General features: G+C 30.0%; 2 protein-coding genes across 11 annotated transcripts; one reads left to right on the forward strand and one right to left on the reverse strand.

Annotated features, from left to right (window-relative positions):
- Window positions 1-50: 50 nt before the first annotated feature.
- On the reverse strand, window positions 51-5213 carry LOC100742528 (adenosylhomocysteinase-like 1). 5 transcript variants are annotated; one of them, XM_012392545.3, is made up of 11 exons: window positions 5059-5213; window positions 3485-3532; window positions 2993-3077; window positions 2720-2901; window positions 2322-2646; window positions 2116-2266; window positions 1885-2037; window positions 1643-1808; window positions 1233-1479; window positions 1037-1157; window positions 51-959 (listed from the first exon to the last, which is right to left on the reverse strand). In XM_012392545.3, the coding sequence occupies exons 1-11, from the start codon at window positions 5158-5160 to the stop codon at window positions 953-955; spliced, it is 1587 nt and encodes a 528-aa protein (XP_012247968.1). In that variant the 5' UTR covers window positions 5161-5213; the 3' UTR covers window positions 51-952. The 5 variants fall into 5 exon arrangements, with proteins under 5 accessions (XP_012247968.1, XP_003494052.1, XP_012247970.1 ...); XM_003494004.4 differs by having other exon boundaries at window positions 2720-2913; XM_012392547.3 differs by lacking the exon at window positions 3485-3532 and having other exon boundaries at window positions 5059-5202.
- Window positions 5214-5666: 453 nt separating this feature from the next.
- LOC100742645 (rho GTPase-activating protein 190) lies at window positions 5667-17924 on the forward strand. 6 transcript variants are annotated; one of them, XM_033323999.1, is made up of 25 exons: window positions 5667-5938; window positions 6816-6937; window positions 7172-7518; window positions 7600-8510; window positions 8588-8797; window positions 9022-9033; window positions 9862-10048; window positions 10137-10252; window positions 10325-10477; window positions 10561-10799; window positions 10887-11088; window positions 11159-11329; window positions 11404-11655; window positions 11724-11902; window positions 12017-12200; window positions 12295-12503; window positions 12596-13009; window positions 13089-13328; window positions 13407-13598; window positions 14009-14061; window positions 14144-14501; window positions 14580-14711; window positions 14782-14832; window positions 14916-15012; window positions 15088-15403. In XM_033323999.1, exons 3-25 carry the CDS (start codon window positions 7348-7350, stop codon window positions 15284-15286), a joined length of 4932 nt encoding a protein of 1643 aa, XP_033179890.1. In that variant the 5' UTR covers window positions 5667-5938; window positions 6816-6937; window positions 7172-7347; the 3' UTR covers window positions 15287-15403. The 6 variants fall into 6 exon arrangements, with proteins under 6 accessions (XP_033179890.1, XP_012247935.1, XP_033179889.1 ...); XM_012392512.3 differs by having other exon boundaries at window positions 6816-6896; XM_033323998.1 differs by having other exon boundaries at window positions 6816-7518; window positions 15088-17924.
- Window positions 17925-19550: the final 1626 nt, after the last annotated feature.

The following is a 19550-nucleotide window of genomic DNA, read 5'->3' on the forward strand; positions in this document are numbered from 1 at the left end:
TATAAGACACAGTAGAAAGGAATAGAAAATATAAATCAAGAAGAACGTTATTAGGTTCATGGCATCATAAACGTTTATTTGATTTCTATTTTTTCATTATTTTCTATCGACGGATGATATGACCAATTATAAAAGGGTTGGTTTTTGTCTAATTTTTCTTAAATAATTATGTACATAGTTTGGATTGCTTCATTTTTACACTGTCTTTTTTCTAGAAACAAAAATACTAACTGTAAATATACATAATTGCTGTTTCGGTAAATAAACTGAGTACAGTTATTGGATATAATTGCAGACATTAACTCATCAAAAGATAACTCATTAAACTTCACTTATTCATACAATAAGCAATATCTTATAATGTTAAATCCTCTATATATGTTTCCAACATTACAATTCATTCATGTTAAAACTGCAATTTTTAAAAAGAACTGAAGATAGTAGCTGAAGATAAAAATAATTGCAACAAACAATTTTAATTCCGTAATCGGTAGTGTTAGAAATGATTTACGTATACAGATCTTTGCAGGAAATTCCTTTCTTAACATCAGTTTAAAATGGAAAACTGATCATTTAGCAAACTTGTACTTTGATTTGACTGAACAAATGTACATGTATTTCTAGACATGCACAAATCATAAATTAGTAATTGCTATACACTTGTGAAGGTTAACTAAATATATATTTACTTATATAACTCCTGGTTATTGATTATTGCAGCCAGTGCTGACAATATTTTGGTTGGAATCATATAGAAATACTTTTCGAAATATATAAGGAAAATAGAATTATATTAAAGATAACATGAAATCCTATTATACGTTTCTATTAATTCAGATAAATAAAATTAATAGAAGAAACTTCAATAAAACGAAGCACTTATTTTTCAATACTCATAAACGCAAATTCCGATTATTGCATATACTGTGTCACGTTGTTTATCCACGTATTTTTAATAGCTGAAATAAATTTAGATAATGACTTTAAATAAATAAAATTAAGTGGCAATTCCAACTGAAGCATAAAATGTACTAACCGGTAGTAATTAGGCTTAAAAGGTCCAGCCTTATTAAGTCCCATATATTTGGCTTGTTCATCTGTTAGTTCCGTCAAATGCGCATCAAACGTTGGTAAATGTAATGAAGCCACGTACTCATCTATCGAGTAGTATTATTGTTTTACAGCTTACTTTAATTGAATAATAATGGAACATAAAGATATTTTAGGCTTACCCATCTTTTTTGGTAACAGATAAACGTCACTTTTATATCGCCCTGATGGTGCGTTGAAAAGTTCAATTAGTGCTAACGCTTGGGTAGCGGCTGTGATCGACACAACAAATGAGGGGATGCTGGAACAAGACAAGTTGACTAATCGGCCTTCCGCTAATAACACGATGCGCTTTCCATCTGGCCAGATAACATGATCCACTTGAGACCTTACTTTTTCCCAAGTTAAATCGGGCGTGCGTAAACTGTTCTGTTAAGAACATATTAAAGGAGTCTTAATGTCTTATCAATATATTTCTTTTTTTTTTTTGTTCTGAAATATAAGAAATACGAGTTTTTCCCTACAAACTCTAGTTGAAAATCTAATCGAATTTTAAAGGAAGTAGTTATATATTGTCAAAATTTGAACGTACAATGTCTATTTCGGTATTACTGTGTCCCATATTGCATACTACGCAGCCGTTTTTCATTTTATCCATGTGTTCGCGCGTAACTACATTTTTATTGCCAGTTGCGGTAATAACGATATCTACATTTCGGATTACTTCGTTCAGTTTCATTACTCTAAAACCGTCCATGCTGTAAAGAATACCTGTATGAATAATTGTATTATCGTTTATGTAATATACAGTGTATTTTATTTTAAACCATCTACCTCGCTTGTAAAGCACAAATTGGATCGATCTCAGTTATATAAACGATACAACCTAAACCCTTAAGGGCTTGACAACAACCTTTACCAACTTCACCATAACCACAAATTACAACTTGTTTTCCACCAAACATAATATCTGTGGATCGTTTCAAGCTGCAATAAGATATCTAAGTAGAAGCAATTAGCAGATACTTTTAGTGTGTTTCAATAACTGATTTACAATTGATTTACCTATCGATAATACTTTCGCGGCAGCTATAAAGATTATCAAACTTAGTTTTTGTTACACTATCATTGACATTCATGGCAGGGACGGATAATTTTCCTGCTTTTGATAATTGGTATAATCTATGTACACCTGTTACACTCTCTTCAACAATTCCTAGAAATTAACATTATTATTATCTACTTGGCTGCAAAAGAAACAATGGACAAACCTTGAATCATTTTAAACATAGCATTATATTTTTTGAGCATTAAATGTGTTGCATCACCACCATCATCTAATATCATATTAGGTTGCCAATTTTCAGCAGCTACACATTTATCAATACACCACCAAAAATCTTCTTCTGTTTCACCACGCCAAGCAAAAATTGGATAACCAGCATGAGCCAGTGCAGCAGCCACTTCATTTTGAGTAGAATATATGTTACATGCTGCCCATCTAACTTGTGCACCCAAATGTACTAAGGTTTCAATAAGAACAGCAGTTTGAGCATTGATGTGAGTGCACCCAACGATTTTAGCATTTTTCAATGGCTGTTTGAAATAATTGTTTATTATACACATTAATATTGCTTAGTTTTGTTTTTGTAGTAAATAATTTGTATACCTTATCATCGGCGGCACGTTTACGAAGTGCCATAATTCCCGGCATTTCTTGTTCCGCTATTTCTATCTCTCTTCTACCAAATGCATGTTGATTAATGTTGCGTACACAAAAATCTGTGAAACCATTTTCTGTTTTTTGAAGTTTTTCACGAGGTGACACGTCATCTTCGTCCGATGAACTTCCTGTATAAGATGCTAAAATTAACCGCGATACGTTAATAATAATCAGGTTACAATAATTAAATGTACAACACTGTAATGACCGTATTCGTACCAGAACTGTAACTATCTGTGCTACTGGCTGACAAAGATCGACTACGATAACGGCTGGACTTCTTCAAAGCTCCAGACTTGGAATCCTAAACATTTAAAAGGTCAAATAAATTATGAGATTGTAAATAATTCTCATCTTCAAAAGGGCTGCAACAGATGGAAATGGACTACAAACAGAAAAAATGCAAATAAAGCTATTTTATTTGATAGAATGGACACAGTTTAATATAGACGATTTTTGGTGTAATATCATTTGATTTTATGTTGTTCTTGTTATTTGTACTCTAATGAAGTATTTGGCTGCACTTTGATAAAAGGATCGTCTTATTATTACTGTGTTATTTGATGGGAAAGCAAAAATGATAAACCCATTGGCACATACCACATTTATGTTGTCATAGGAATTAAAGCAGCCCTGAGGAAATTGCAAGGATTGCTCTATGGAAAGGAGTACAAATTTACTTGTGTTTTGTACACACATATTCTTACTTACTAATTTTGTTCTCGCGCCGTGAAAGGCACTATTTGATGCCTCTAGGCTCTGAAATCACAACAACCACCATCATAATTCAAATTGGATCAAATTTTCATAATACAGTCCGTAGTTAGGTACAAAGCTCCCAAAGGTTGTACTTGTAAGTAAAACTTGATTTATATAAGATATCAGTTTTATGTACACAAAGGTATCTCCCCCCTCTTCTTTTTTTGTTTTGTAATCATTCCTCAGTTGTACTCAATGCATTGGTTCAGTAGTGCTAATTGTGCCATGCCTATATGGTGTATTTAGGCATATAATGAGTGATGCATGAGTGATTGGTACCGAACCTACGGACTACTGTGAGAATAATGCTCTATATGTAAAATAATATAAGCGCCTTGATAGCAGGCAATATGTGTAATAGCATGCAAATCACTTTTTAGTTTTTTGCATTATCAAAGTTGAAATTATACATATATATATATATATATGTATTATGCATTTGATGTCATTGAAGATATTAAAAGACTTAATTTCTTTTGTGATAGTTAATATGCTAAAGTACTGTTATACATAGAAGGATATATAGTAAAAGAATGATAAATTAAAAAATGTATGAAGAAAATGAAATATCTTTTGTCTGAAAAAACTAAAATATTAAAAACTTTTTCACGTTGAATTAGAAAATGTCAATATCTAGAACAAAGTACTTAGAATGTTGCTTTAGAAGATTGTTCTTATCAGTTAAACTCATGTATATGAATTGTCTGCAATTTTCATGCCAATTATCATAACATCATTTGCATATTGTGTAACAACGATAAAGTGCCAATTACAATAGTTTTTTAAACGGAAAAATACTTTTGAGGCAAAGGCATATATCCAGTCTGTTTATAAATTAGGTTTTCATTACTTTTTTTTTAGTATTGTATATATATCTTTCAATAACTTTCAATAATTTTCAATAACATTATGTCATAAAACACATTTAAACTCACAGTAAATTTAATAAATAAACCAGAATTTACATTTTATTAATAAATAAGATTAGTATCCAGTTTTCCTAACAATATACTTATGAAGTATATTATAAGAATCATGATTCCAAGATTATGGATCTTTCAATTTGAAATAACAATAGAAGGAAGTTATTTGTTTGACAATAGACAGAAGTTATATACAAGACCATACATTAATTACTACCATGTGTTGTATTATATAACAGCAACATGTGGTCATAAGACTTGAAAGGGTTGGGCTGAAATATGACAGAAAAAACAAAACACAGGTAAAGGAAGATAAAGGTAAATGAAAGACTTAATACAAATAATTTAACATAATAGAAGAACATAAAAACAATGAAATAAAGAAAGCACAATATCTTTGTTAAATCATTGTCTTTTGATGGAATGAAAGTATAAATTAAAAAAGATATATTTTATTTTTATAAGTGATTTAATTAGCCCGAAACTAATACGGCGGTAAATACAATACTCGTGGCAACGCAGTGTCATGATTTTACGTTATCAAAATCGAAGTTAAAATAATCCGTTTGTTTAATTATTTGGCGATAGCATTCTTCAATCTACCTTGTTGTTTGATGCTGGATCGGTGACAGGACCATCGGTAACGGTATTTCTAGCCTCTTTCCCTGAAGACGTACTATTCACAGCATCCCCGCTGTCAGCCATTTTCGATTCGAAGTCAAACTAGTGCGTTCACTCAACGACAGGTGGTGCCTTTATGGTCTTGCAGGAGCGTAATCACGATGTGCTTACAACCAGGTGCTTTTTGTCGATACTGTCATACTGTTCATAAATAATTGATTAATTTAGATAAATAATAGTTGCACCAAAGGATCATTGTCTTATAATTTAAACGATATAATAGTTTTACTTTAACTAAATTTATTTTACCAGAGTATTCTAAAGTCTTCAAAATAAAACATTTTTATTTATTTTGAAATATATTGGAATCATTTCCAAATTAGTGATACATTTACTTATTTACTTTTTTGTTATATAACTCGGAACGAAATTTTAGTAATAAATTGTGCATCTAATTGAATAAGAATAAAAGATTAGTATAATTTAATAATTTGTTCATAAGAAAAAATGCTATATTAAAATATAGATGAATCATAGGAAGTACGCTAGATACGGCCTTGTTCTTGTTCGACGTATACTATCTATCCTGAAAACATTAATCGCCTTGTGCCCACCCACCAAGATGGCTCCTTTATGGGGCAATACTCGATGTTTGACGTGAAGTTATTTACACACCTGGAATTAAACGTTCATTGAGACAAGTTGTAGATGCCTTTCGGTGCACCGTGTACGTGAAACAGATCAAAAAAGAGTGCGTGCTCTATAGCAGTGAAGGATCGATCGAGTTTCTGGAGAAAATAATTATACGGGACGGCCGGTTGGTCTAATACATAGTTCTCTTGCCGAACAAAAATCTGTACAGGTATCATAGCCTTTGTTATACGGAGCAAGATATTCTGATTGGTTTTCTGATTTTGCTTAGATAAGTTACAGCGTGTCATGCATATTGGTCGTGTATCTTATTAAAATTTGTCGAAATCCCGGGACTCTATCATCAGTGTCAAAATTGACCGCGGTTGTGTACAATGCATATTGATCTATTCGTAGCTGTCATTTGTACATTGAATAATTTGTTTCTGCTGCATGAATCACGTCTCGTAAATTTTAATAACAAGTCTATGACTTTATCTAGTATTTTTAATGAGAGATATAGCTATATATTACATCACGATGGAAATACTTCGTCGTTATTATAAATTATATTCTTTCGCGATTTAACAAAAAACAATATCATTGTAGTACTATTTGTAACTATTTTTAAACATAATATCCACGGAAAATTATCATGTTAAATTTCTAATTATTAAGAAATTACAAGATTCGTATTATATATATGGAGGTTAACGTAGAAATGTGTTTCAAAAAGTTTCTTAACGTTTTATTTCATTGAATCCATAACCTGTATAATATGAGAAATAATTTATTTTCATCTCTAATAAATTCAGTTGATGTGGAAATTACTTTCGCTTCGAATGTTTGCTTGTCATTTGATTCATCTCTTGTTTTACTAACATAAAGCATATTTTATAATGTAATTTTGTGGTGCATATACATGTGATGATGAATGCAGTTCTATACGTGATTTTACATATCTTATTAATGTGAATTTCAGGAAGTGGATACTATCATGAATATTTAACCTAATTTCCATAATAAAGATATCAGTGCAAACATGAGTGCAACTAACTAACATTTCATAATATTGTTTATTAGTCTATTATGAATATTTTTTTTTTCAGATACACAGTGCCATTCCAAAGAACCATTGCTCACAGCTGTGCTAAATTATGAATGTTATGCTTTACAGAAAAAGATAAAGTGTAAAGATTTTTAAAGATCTGTATTACTAATTTCTAATGATGTTAGTTTATCATTCATGAAGCTACGATAATAACAATTACATTAACAAAGCTCAAATGAAATTTTGGCAAACAACATTTGTTCATAATTATTCATATGTAAATTTGCATGTCATACAAAAATTTGAAGCATGATATATGAATGTTGTAAACGAATGGGAAAGATAAAATAAAAGAGCATTTTATTGAAAATGTTACCAAAGGGAGGTAATGCTGATTTTCATATAAATTTTTAGACTTGATACAATGACCAAAGGGAGAAATGCTGATGTTTAATAACTGCAAAGATAAATGAATAAGAAGAACTATTAATAGTGGTACTTAAAAATGTCCTGAGTAAAGTTTGATGAAGAAAAGATTTTTATTTTCACACTTAATTATATAAGTGATCTAATCAAGTTAAGCTTTAAAAATGGCAAGAAAAAGTGATAATATCAAAACCATCAATGTTGCTGTTGTTGGTCTTTCTGGCACTGAGAAAGATAAAGGACAAGTTGGTGTTGGAAAGTCATGTCTGTGTAATCGTTTTATGCGTTCTTTGAATGATGATTATAATGTGGACCATATATCAGTGTTATCACAGGTAATAGCTAAATATGTGTTAGATACATTTGTATGCTTTGCAGTGATTACTCTTTTATTAATTGGCTATTATCTTTTACAGTCAGATTTTAGTGGTCGGGTGGTGAATAATGATCATTTCCTATATTGGGGTGAAGTTACAAAAACAGCAGAGGATGGGACAGAGTATCAATTTCAAGTGATAGAACATACAGAGTTTATAGATGATGCATCATTTCAGCCTTTTAAGGGTGGTAAAATGGAACCTTATGCAAAACGATGTGCAGCCACCAAAATTACTAGTGCAGAAAAGCTTATGTATATTTGCAAAAATCAATTAGGTATAGAAAAAGAATATGAACAAAAAGTTTTACCAGATGGTAAATTAAATATTGATGGCTTTTTGTGTGTATTTGATGTAAGCGTTGTACCAAATAGATCTATAGAAAAACAGATTGAAATAGTAGCAAATATATTGAACAGTTTAATGAAAACTAAAAAACCAATAGTTTTGGTAACAACTAAAAATGATGATGCTAATGAACAATATGTAAAAGAAGCTGAAAAATTAATAATGCGTAAAGAATATAAAGGTTCCATTTTAATAGTTGAAACATCTGCACATGAAAATATCAATATTGATTTGGCATTTATGATTTTGGCCCAATTGATTGATAAAACTAAAATGCGAAGTAAGCTAACACCATTTGCGGAAGCAGCTAGAGCTAGAAAAGAATTATTGGATGCATCTACAGAATCTTTACAAAGATTGATTCGAATACATGTTACCGACTATAGAGCATTGTGGTCTCAAGCATCCAAAAAACTAGCCCAACATAAAGAATTTTCAACATTTGTAGAATTATTTGGTATTGATGCAACCCAAAGATTATTTAGGAGACATATTAAGAAATTGAAAGATGAACAAGTGGCAAAGAAGATTCAAGGATATTTAGATATGCTACCTGAAATTCTTCATGAAATATGTCCTGATATAACAAATTTGATTAATGAGTATGTTTCCAATTAAAATCTTTTAATTACGATTGGAAGGTGTTGTTTTACTGAATCCATGTATTTTATTTATATAGAGAGTGGTCTGCAGTACAACAGTATATAAAAGAACATCCCGATTTTCATCAATATTTTTATGAATGTCCCGAGGATATCCCGTGGATTGATTGTGATTTTGGTGAAAACAATGGAACAAAGATTCCTTATGATGTTTTGGAAACACCAGAAGCAGAAACTGTTTTCAAAAATCATATAAATATATTGCAACAAGAACAGCGGCGATTAGAGTAAGTATTATATACATATGCATATATTTCTTGATTATACTTTATTATAATTATTATCTGCTGAAATTCTACTACTTAGAAATAGCAAAAGAATCACTAGTTTTCCCTTACATGCTTTAACATAGTTATTAAGGTTATATAGTTATTCAGCATTTTAGATAATAATACTTATATGCAATACATTAATGCTTTGCTTTATTCTGGGTGGCGTTTATTTTATGCAGACTTCCTAAAAGGTAAATTGTGCTTTTTATCGCTTTACATACTAGAATATCGTTTTTTAGAAAAATATATAATTAGCTGTACTAACATTTTTATAGTTTTATATATATATATATATAAATTTCTAACCTATTTCTGTGTTTATTGACTTTTCTTATTTTCCCTATTAATTTATTATTGCTTGTACTTGCTATTATATATATATATATGTATATATATATAAATATATATATATATAAAATATATATATATAAATATATATATGTGTATATATATATATATATATATATATATATATATATATATATATATATATATATATATATATATATATATATATATATATATATATATATATATATATATATATATATATATATATATATATATATATATATATATATATATATATATATATATATATATATATATATATATATATATATATATATATATATATATATATATATATATATATATATATATATATATATATATATATATATATATATATATATATATATATATATATATATATATATATATATATATATATATATATATATATATATATATATATATATATATATATATATATATATATATATATATATATATATATATAAAAAATATATATATATATATATGTATATATATATAAATATATATATATATAAAATATATATATATAAATATATATATGTGTATATATATATATATATATATATATATATATATATATTTTGGTATACTTGAGACTTCATAATGAAATAATCTATAAATAATTATATTCTACTAAGGAAAGTATTTGATAATATTTATGTAAATACATTGTTCATTAGATGGAAAAAACAGTTTAAGCAATTATTGGAAGAAACTGGCTATGTTACACCAGGAAAGCATTTGTCTGAAGTTAGAGTTCTTTTTATGGGCAGAGAATGCTTTGAAGCTCTTTCTCACCATGATTGTCAAGAAATATATGATCAACATCAAAAGGAGATTATTGAGAAAGCAAAACATAATTTTCAAGTAAGGATACACATTTTAGTATAAATAATAATAACAACAATCTAAATATTTTACATTCTATTGTACTTTCTGATTCTATATATTATAGGAACTACTACTAGAACATGCTGATTTGTTTTATCATTTTAAAAGTATAGCACCATCTGGTACTATAACACAAGATGATATTAAAGAAATAACAGATGCATTGGTGGATGATTTTAGGTAATTAATTAAAATTATCTCTTTTTTAAACGAATTTACAAATATTTTTGAATTATCTCTTATGGTGTACAGGTATAAGGCTTTAGATAGGCTAGATCAAGATAGAAAATTAATGCTTTTTCAACATTTGGGTTTTGTACATTGTCCCATAAGGGAACATTGTCCAGCTTATCCAAATTGCATGGATGCACTTATAGAACGTATACTTGGAACAAAAGCTCACAGGTAAGATTTAGTCTTTTTTAAATTAGACAGATAAAATAAAATTTCTTATATATTCCAATATTATTATAATAATGATTTTTTAGACCTTCTTCATGGAATCACAGTAGCCAATGGCAATTAACATCTGATAATAATCAATTAAATTTAGTCATACTTGGAAGCAGTGGACTTGGCGAAGAATTCGCTCGTGAAATAAGAGCACAAACGGAGGACGACGAAGTAGAAATTGATTGTCAGTTATATACACTTGGATATCGAATAATCGATGGTGACGTCGGACTACCACACAATTCATTTACTACTTCTGACTTTATGCCTCATGGTATATGACGATGCTATAGTTATTATATATATATACATATAGTCATACTATATAGAATAGAAGTCTAAGAGCATTTTAAATTTACAGGTTCATTCTGTATTTACGCAGACGATTATTCATTTGAATATATTCGTTCTTCTTTAGAGAAAACTTTATTGTCGAATTTAGAACAAGAAGATAGGTTACCATTTCAAGGATTACCTATTGTTATTATGTTTGTGCCAGAATCAACTATAGACGAATTAGAAGCAATAAGACTTAGGAAAGAGGGTCAAAATCTTGCTGATAGGTACTAATTACTCATGTACTTTATATTTCGTTGTAGATAGAAAAAAATTAACAGTCAATTTTTACATTAGTCTACAGTGTCCATTTATCGATGTCTGCATAGAGGATTTAGAGCAAGACAAAAGGTTCCCTGCTCCGCTTGTGAAAGATGCATTGCAGCAACTTATACAATCTATAAATCACAGAGCTGGTTTTTTAAATATTTACCAAAGTGTTATTGAATGTTTGGAACCGGATATTAGGTAAGATAATTTTTAAGCAAATTATATTATATGTTAAGAAGAGAGAAAATATATCAATATTATTTTTATTTTAGAATAATAATGTGTATGTTTTGTGGGGATCCGTATTCTGTCGAGAACGTACTCGGTCCTTTACTTAATCATCAATGTTGTTTCCTTAGTGGCGATCGATCGATTGTTTTAGAAACATTTCTAGGAGAATCGAAACGAAGAGTTGAAGTTATTATTTCTAGTTTCCATGGAGCAAATGCATTTAGGGACGAATTAGTACATGGTTTCATATTGGTTTATTCTACAAAAAGGAAAGCATCACTTGCAACCCTTAAGTACGTGTAATATAATCATTTTTATATGTTTCAAAACTATATCATTTTAATTCAACATTTTTTCATAGTGCATTTTCTATGAATATACCAAACTTACCGATACAAATAATGGCTGTGACCGATACTGGAGGTGCTAATGCTTTCTTCAGTAATGATTTAAGTCATTTACTTATCACGGAAGGAAATGCAATTGCGGATAAATTGCAAGCGCATTTTATGACCTCAGCATCCAGTTGCCAACAAAAGAGTATGCTATAGTATTTAAAGACACTACTTACTTTTTAACATCAAATTTTTTAGTTTAATTTAATATTTCGTTTTTTAAATACATATTGTGTTACACATAATATATATATTACAGCGGCATTTTATACCCCATTCTTCAAAGAGGTATGGGAGAAAAAACCTGAAATTGAACAAGCATTTAATATGGAAGAGCCAGGTAATCTGAATGATAGTGGCGAAGGAACTCTGGAATACTCTGCATTACATCCTATGCCGCCGCCACGACATGAAAGTTATCACCTTCAAACACCAGATGATGGGTAAGTAATTTGAAATCACTCCTTAAAATGTCATCTAATTAATTGTGATTACCATAAAAATTTCTTTGTACTTCAAAAATCTAATGTGAAGTAGTATGTCTGTAACTTTCAGAAGTGGTTCCGAATCGTACGAGCAATTAACTCCTGATGGTGATCTTGGAGACACGGGATTAAATGAACAGTTTGCAGACAATAGAGCTACGCCTAGTGACGACAGTGATATTTATAGCCAAGTAGATTTTTATAGGGAAGAAAGAGAGAGAGATCTGTTAAAACCAGGAGACATTACAAACAAATTATCCGGTTAGTTTTATAATAATGAAATGAAATGGAGAGATGACAAAATACCTTCTTAAATATGATTTCATTTTTTTATACCTTTTTTATCGCAATAGGTTGGGTGAAAGATACATTTATGCATCAAGATGGAGTAACTAATAGTTACTCCCATAGAGCTTTCACAACAGGCAGGCGTCATATTTCCCAGGCAAAACCGCGACCGAAAGGAAATAGCCAAACTTTAAAACAACCTGGTAAAATAAATTTAAAAGATTTTTCAAATGTGACAGATGCCATAGCTAGAATGACAGTAGGTGAAAAGGATGAACACGGTCCGAAGATAACTATGGGTCATGCTCCTCTTGCTACACCTGAATTGGTAGATTTAGGTTCTGAATATGCCCAAGTTAAAGACGTTGTACCAAGCCTATATCCTTCTTACGATGGCGATTATATGTATGCTTCAGTACAAGATTCTATCGGAAATAATAAACCTAAGTTACGTCACAGACGCGAGAAAGGACAACCCTGTAAGCGTTCAATTAAAAAAGTTTTTATTGGAGTTCATTAATGCATATATGTTCATTAATTATATAATTTGTTTTATAGCATACAGTGATTCTGATTCTGAATGGAGTTCTTTGGAGAGACAGAGGGTTGCTGATGTCTTAGGTAAAGTAAACAAAAAACCACCATCGCACAAAAGGATACGAAAAAAACGTACGGCTATACCTGTCGCTGCACCTAAAGTCCCATCATTGGCTAGCATGGGAAGTGGGGATGGTATTGTTGGTCTGAATTATAATGTTAAAGAGGATAAAAGTTGGCGAGTAAATCCTACAGAAAGAGGTATTATATGCATTTATTATGATGATTCTGTTAATTGTTTCATTATTAAAATATGTTATATGACGATTTTCTCATTAGTGTCTAGTGAAACACCAGATTCTTCCGAATCTAGTGATCCGGACCACTCGAGATCGAGAGCAAAACAATATAAACACGCTGCTGCTAGTCTACGAAAAAGATTTGGAAATTCATTGCCACAACATCTACCTACATCATTACAACATCCCTACAATGTAAAACATATGACTCAAGAAATGTTTAGTGCTTCCTGTAAGTAAGATTATCATTAGTATCATAATATAAATCTTTTGCATGCTAAAAGATATTAAAAAAGAATACAAAATGTTTGGTAGCTTTTGTGTGCATGCTTCATATCTTTCGCGTTTTAGAAAAGGTTTATCGCCATTGTTCCGATTCTGTAATTGTACTATTAGTTTCACGAATTATTAATTCGAAATAGCTGTCAAGAATAAAGATTGCGAGGATTTTAATGAATTGTTAATATCACAAATTTTAAATAATAGTTGTAGAATTTTTCCCAATAATTTTTTAAGATGGTTCAGACAGGATACAACAGAAGGTTTGCTCTGAATTATTTCTTCTTATATATTTGATATTGCATGAAATTATTATCATTTTGGTAAAGGAGGGGAGTGACATTACCTTTGGCAACATTCCAGATGATGAATCCAGTTTAGATGTTTCGTCTCCACGAGAAATTAATTCTCCCAGTGTAAGTAAAAATATACGGCAAAGTAAAGCTATGTCTCTGTATAAATTTTGTTGAAGACATTCTTTTTGGTATTTTAAATAAGGTCAAAGATGGCGATAAATTAAACAGAAAGAAGGATAAACAAAAAGCGAAAGAAGATGAGAAGCTAGAGAAACGTCGTCAAAAAGAGGAGAAGCTTAAAAAACACGCGGAGAAGGAAAAAGAAAGGGAGAAAAAGAAGCAAGAAAAAATAAAACAAACTAAAGGCCCTAGTTCAGCATTAAGTATGAATCAACAACCGCTAATCGAAGACTTTGCACAAAGTGAAACAAATCGAATACCTCTGTTTCTCGAAAAATGTGTGCAATTTATTGAAGATGAAGGATTAGATTCTGAAGGGATATATAGGGTTCCTGGAAATAGAGCACACGTTGAACTTCTCTTTCAAAAGTTTGAAGAAGGTAAGTTTTTTCTATGATTTCATATCTAAGTATTAATTTTTGTTTATATATTCGTTTGAACTTGTTTTATTATTGCAGATGGAAACGTGGACATACATTCATTGGACATACCTGTAAATGCTGTTGCGACTGCTTTAAAAGACTTTTTTTCAAAAAGGCTACCACCATTGATTGACAAAGAACGAATGAGCGAACTCGAGGACATTTCGGGTAAATTATAATAATTTTAACATTAACCGAAATGTTTGTTTAAAGCTGAAGCTAACTCTTTTTTGCTTAGGTGCCCGTGGTATTAGCAAACCGATGTCCGCAACATGTATGAATATGGAAGGTAAGTATCATTAAGTAAATTTATACAAAATAAAGAGATTAAAAAGACAATAGTTTAAGATGAATATCTATGATTTATTATAGATCGAAGCTGCAGACTATTGGCACTACGTTTGATGCTCAACAAATTGAATCCAATTAATTTTGATGTACTTAAATTTATCTTTCATCATTTTGTAAAGTAAGTTTCTATTATCATTATAGTTTAAATTATCTAAGTATTAATCATTATAATGCAACATTTATATATTTTTAGAGTGGCTGAAAATTGTAAGCTGAACAGTATGGACAGTAAAAATTTGGCAATCTGCTGGTGGCCTACTTTATTGCCTATAGAATTTAACGATCTTGGCAGATTTGAAGCAATGAGACCATACTTAGAAGATGTTGTTCAGACGATGATAGATCAATATCCTTTCCTCTTTTGTGGTGAAGAAGCTATCGTAATGGTGTAGTGAAAGACTACATTATTTCGAATCGTACAGTTAGGGCTTGTACGAGTAATGTGAAATAATTACACTTCAATACGATGTGTATTATTTCCGTTTAGTCCTTATGATTACGAATAATGATTGGTCTTGTTATGTTTATATACCGTGACTTGATCGTAGTGCATTTGAGCTACGACTAGGATAATTCTTGTAACGTGAAAAAGACCGAACAAATTAATTTAAGTTTACATACTCGTTTCATTGCGAAGTGTGACTGACGGAGTGATAGATTAATGGCCCTAATGATGGCTGTTTGCAGGCCCGATAATAATGCGAATAATAAAAAGTCAATCTGCGTGTCATAACAGTATGCATGTATCATGTTGGATGTATTCAGAGCGATGTATTTATTAACATATATTTAGGTGTAAGTCTCGATATTTGATAATAGCGAATACTCGTAGTAAGCTCGATGTTGCTTTTTTATCTGATCTTCTTGTTTTCCTTTACCTTCTGTTTTTATGTTCTTCTATAAATAAAAGATCTGTTTATTGTATGCAACGTGTATGCGTGTGTGTGAGAGAAAGAGAAAGAGGGTGAAGGAGGGAGGGAAAGATAAAAAGCGAGAGAAAGAGAAATGGCGCAATCTTATAAAAAAATATTCATATTCTAAAACGTGTTAAAGACATTACTATAAAATGTACGAGGTATACAAATTTTCTCTAATACATGCGCGTTTTTATATAGCAACGATATCAAAACATCAAAATATCTCTATGAAAAATTTAATTTTTCGGTTAATCGATTATCGTTTTTAGTCTGGAAGGCATTTTTAATTTGCATTTAATCAGTGTAAATCTCTTTCTCGAACCAGTATTTCAGAATATTTAGTTTGATTTAATAGAGCTATTTAAGCTCATTGGTGATACAATGCATAATATATCCATTCCGTCTGAATGAAAAACAAAAACGAACAAAAAAAAAAAAAGAGGAAAAGATGAAGGAAATGAAAAGCGTTACATGTATTTGCGATTTTTTCAAGATGTGCAGCGAATAAGCGTTTATATCAAGAAGATTGTAAGGATATTGATATGGTTCTAATTATTAAGGTAAATCTTGAAGATTTCCGGATTTGTAACAGATCACGGGAATACTAAATGCTAAGAACTTTACCTAAAATCTCACAGACATTTTTTCAAGTTTCATAAAGCGAATAATTGTACATAAGATTATAAGATTGTAAGCTACGAAAAGTTTATAACGAGAATTACGAGGATCGACTATCGATCGATACTTTCGAGATTATTCAATGGTCGCCATGACGTTTACACAAATCGCTTTTATCTTTTTTTACGCGATGCATGTTATATTTGATAAAAATAATTAAATAATAGACGAAGGTTCGTGTTTTTAATCGCATATTGTATTTGTGTATCAGCTTTCGTCTGTATTTACAAAAGGTACTTATCAACGTTACATTTTATTTTTCGAACAGCTTTAGAATACTACGGTCGCAGGATATGTAACCGATCGTCAAACTGTTCAACCATTTTGCTCTTGTACCTGCTGCGTTATCCCGAAATACAATTCTCTTTTGGTAAAAACCATTATTCTAAATTCATACACATATGATAACTTTTATGTGTTCCCATGGATAAAGGTTCTGACGATCGTCGTTACTGTTCTGAAGATGAGATGAAATTCGATAAAACGAACGCATCAACGGATCAAACGACTGAGCCATTAGAACTGTGATGTAGTTACTTGTTTTTAATAATGTATAATAGTAACTATCGAGAAAGGCAAAAGGATTGTTCAATGACGCTTAACGTAATAGATGCGATCTTTGTTGAAACGAAGCTATTGTTTTACGATCAGTGTATATTAGCATTAATTGATTTTCCAGCGTGCAAAACATCTTCGTCTATTAATGCGGAATGTGGTCCGATTCGAAATCTTTTCGAATAATGATGAATTCACACGTAGGTGTGCCATACCATGTGTAGTTGTCACGATCATAATGTAACCATACATCATTTGAGGATGAAATGTTCGGAAGCAAGAATCGTCAAGCAAGAAAAAAGAAAAGAAAGAAAAGAAAAGTAGGATCAAGGAAGTCAATCGACGATTGATCGACAATGGAGCTATTGTGAGCAAGTTTGTTTCTTTTTTTATTTTATTCGATAATCCGAACTATAACAAGAAACATTCCCGCGAGTAACGATTGAAGTTACTTCCGGTTTTGTCGAGCGCGAATTCGACGAGGTTCATGTTCCTTTGACGATGAATATATTGCAGGTAAATGAATCGAGGAAAAGAAAAGAAAGGAAAAGAAAGAAACCATTTCGATAAGGTTGTTCGATCTCGACGAGTTCGTTCTCGATAAATTTTGTCGTATTTATAAGAAAATCGTTGTAACGATATTTCGATGATTTAACCAGCGCCGCGAGGGCGCTTAGCGACAAACAACGGATCGTACATTCCCGTATTAGTCGTAAAATGAAACAAACAAAACAGAATTTTATACATTCGTACGTACATAATTGTATAATGTTATTAATAGGAACAGAGACGTCGATGTTACGTGTGAGATCTGGGATATGGATCAAATGCTATCTCAAATAATAATGACATGATTTCTGTCATTGTCGCTGAATTTAAACTGGCTAAATTTTTCGAACAACTGTTCGTTATACCTTTGACAATGATTCTCTTTTATCCTTGATCTTCGTTGCGTATTATTCTCTTATGCTTTGCCATCCCTCTAAGTATGCTTTTTGTTTATGTTTTCTCTCCAGTTGACAAATTTTTGCGAATCAGTGCTCTCCAATGTCATTATTTTTCTATTTTCTTTTGTATGGATTTTTTTAAAAATATTTCTTCGGAAGAGGAAGAATTAAGTTCTGCTCCGTTTCATCGTTAGTTTGACGTTACGTCGTTGTAAGTTCCATCGATTTTCTGCTCTTTTTCTCTCCACGCTTCCAATGACATCCTTCGTGAATTCCGCGTATTTCAAGAATATCAAGGTTTCACAAATTTAGGAAGACTAAATTTACATTAGAAAATTGGAAGCTGCACTCATTCATTCTACACGAGTTTGTGGATTTTCATTTTGCCAGAATCGAGGGCCTCTGGCACGCAGAACACTGCGTTGTTGTTTTCCCCCATTCACCGATTCCTTCGATTTCACTTTCCTCTTGTTCAATGATTTCTTACAACTCGAGAATATCTCGCACAGAGTGGCTGTTCATTCGCACTAATCAATGACTAATTATGAACTTTTCGATTCATTCACTATCATCATTCAGGGAGTGTACTATAATCATTGAGAAAGCTGCGTGTTTCTAAATATCGTTATTTATACATGTAACGACTTTTGTAAATAATTCATATATATATATGCATAAATACAAATATATATATATATATATATATATATATATATATATATATATATATATATATATATATATATATATATATATATATATATATATATATATATATATATATATATATATATATATATATATATATATATATATATATATATATATATATATATATATATATATATATATATATATATATATATATATATATATATATATATATATATATATATATATATATATATATATATATATATATATATATATATATATATATATATATATATATATATATATATATATATATATATATATATATATATATATATATATATATATATATATATATATATATATATATATATATATATATATATATATATATATATATATATATATATATATATATATATATATATATATATATATATATATATATATATATATATATATATATATATATATATATATATATATATATATATATATATATATATATATATATATATATATATATATATATACATAGATATTATGAATAACTCCTCAGTCGTCTCTGTCTGTTTCGCAGAATGAAATCTATTCTTGCCTTCCATCTTGATCTTTTTTCAACACAAATTGGTTGGTCGTCCAACTGGATGGTCTTTCCTAGCGATTCCGTGGACCAGAGTATTAACTGGACAGATTATAGTTTAGTTATTTTAATCTTTTTTTCTAGCTGTCATGTTATGTTGGTAACAAATACTTTAACCAATGATAATCTAGTTCACAGGAACTTTCTAGACAAAGTTAGTGGAAAAACATATCTTTCAAAGCAGTAGGGAATAATTTGATACAAATTTACGAAAGTACACAAAAACATTCTCATGTTGGACTACATTTGGGCGGCATAATAG

Source organism: Bombus impatiens, unplaced genomic scaffold, assembly GCF_000188095.3.
Source record: "Bombus impatiens unplaced genomic scaffold, BIMP_2.2 scf_1445, whole genome shotgun sequence".
Lineage (NCBI taxonomy): Eukaryota > Metazoa > Arthropoda > Insecta > Hymenoptera > Apidae > Bombus > Bombus impatiens.

Bases quoted from the DNA above. Each gene is read 5' to 3' on its own strand.
- LOC100742528 (XM_003494004.4), bottom strand. From the start codon at position 5,160: ATGGCTGACAGCGGGGATGCTGTGAATAGTACGTCTTCAGGGAAAGAG. The intron at 2,267-2,321 runs GTTTGTCCATTG...GTTAATTTCTAG, and splicing joins TATGTTTAAAATGATTCAAG to GAATTGTTGAAGAGAGTGTA. The intron at 1,480-1,642 runs GTACGTTCAAAT...TGTTCTTAACAG, and splicing joins GTAATACCGAAATAGACATT to AACAGTTTACGCACGCCCGA.
- LOC100742645 (XM_033323998.1), top strand. From the start codon at position 7,348: ATGGCAAGAAAAAGTGATAATATCAAAACCATCAATGTTGCTGTTGTT. The intron at 7,519-7,599 runs GTAATAGCTAAA...TATCTTTTACAG, and splicing joins ATATATCAGTGTTATCACAG to TCAGATTTTAGTGGTCGGGT. The intron at 12,201-12,294 runs GTAAGTAATTTG...AATGTGAAGTAG, and splicing joins CTTCAAACACCAGATGATGG to TATGTCTGTAACTTTCAGAA.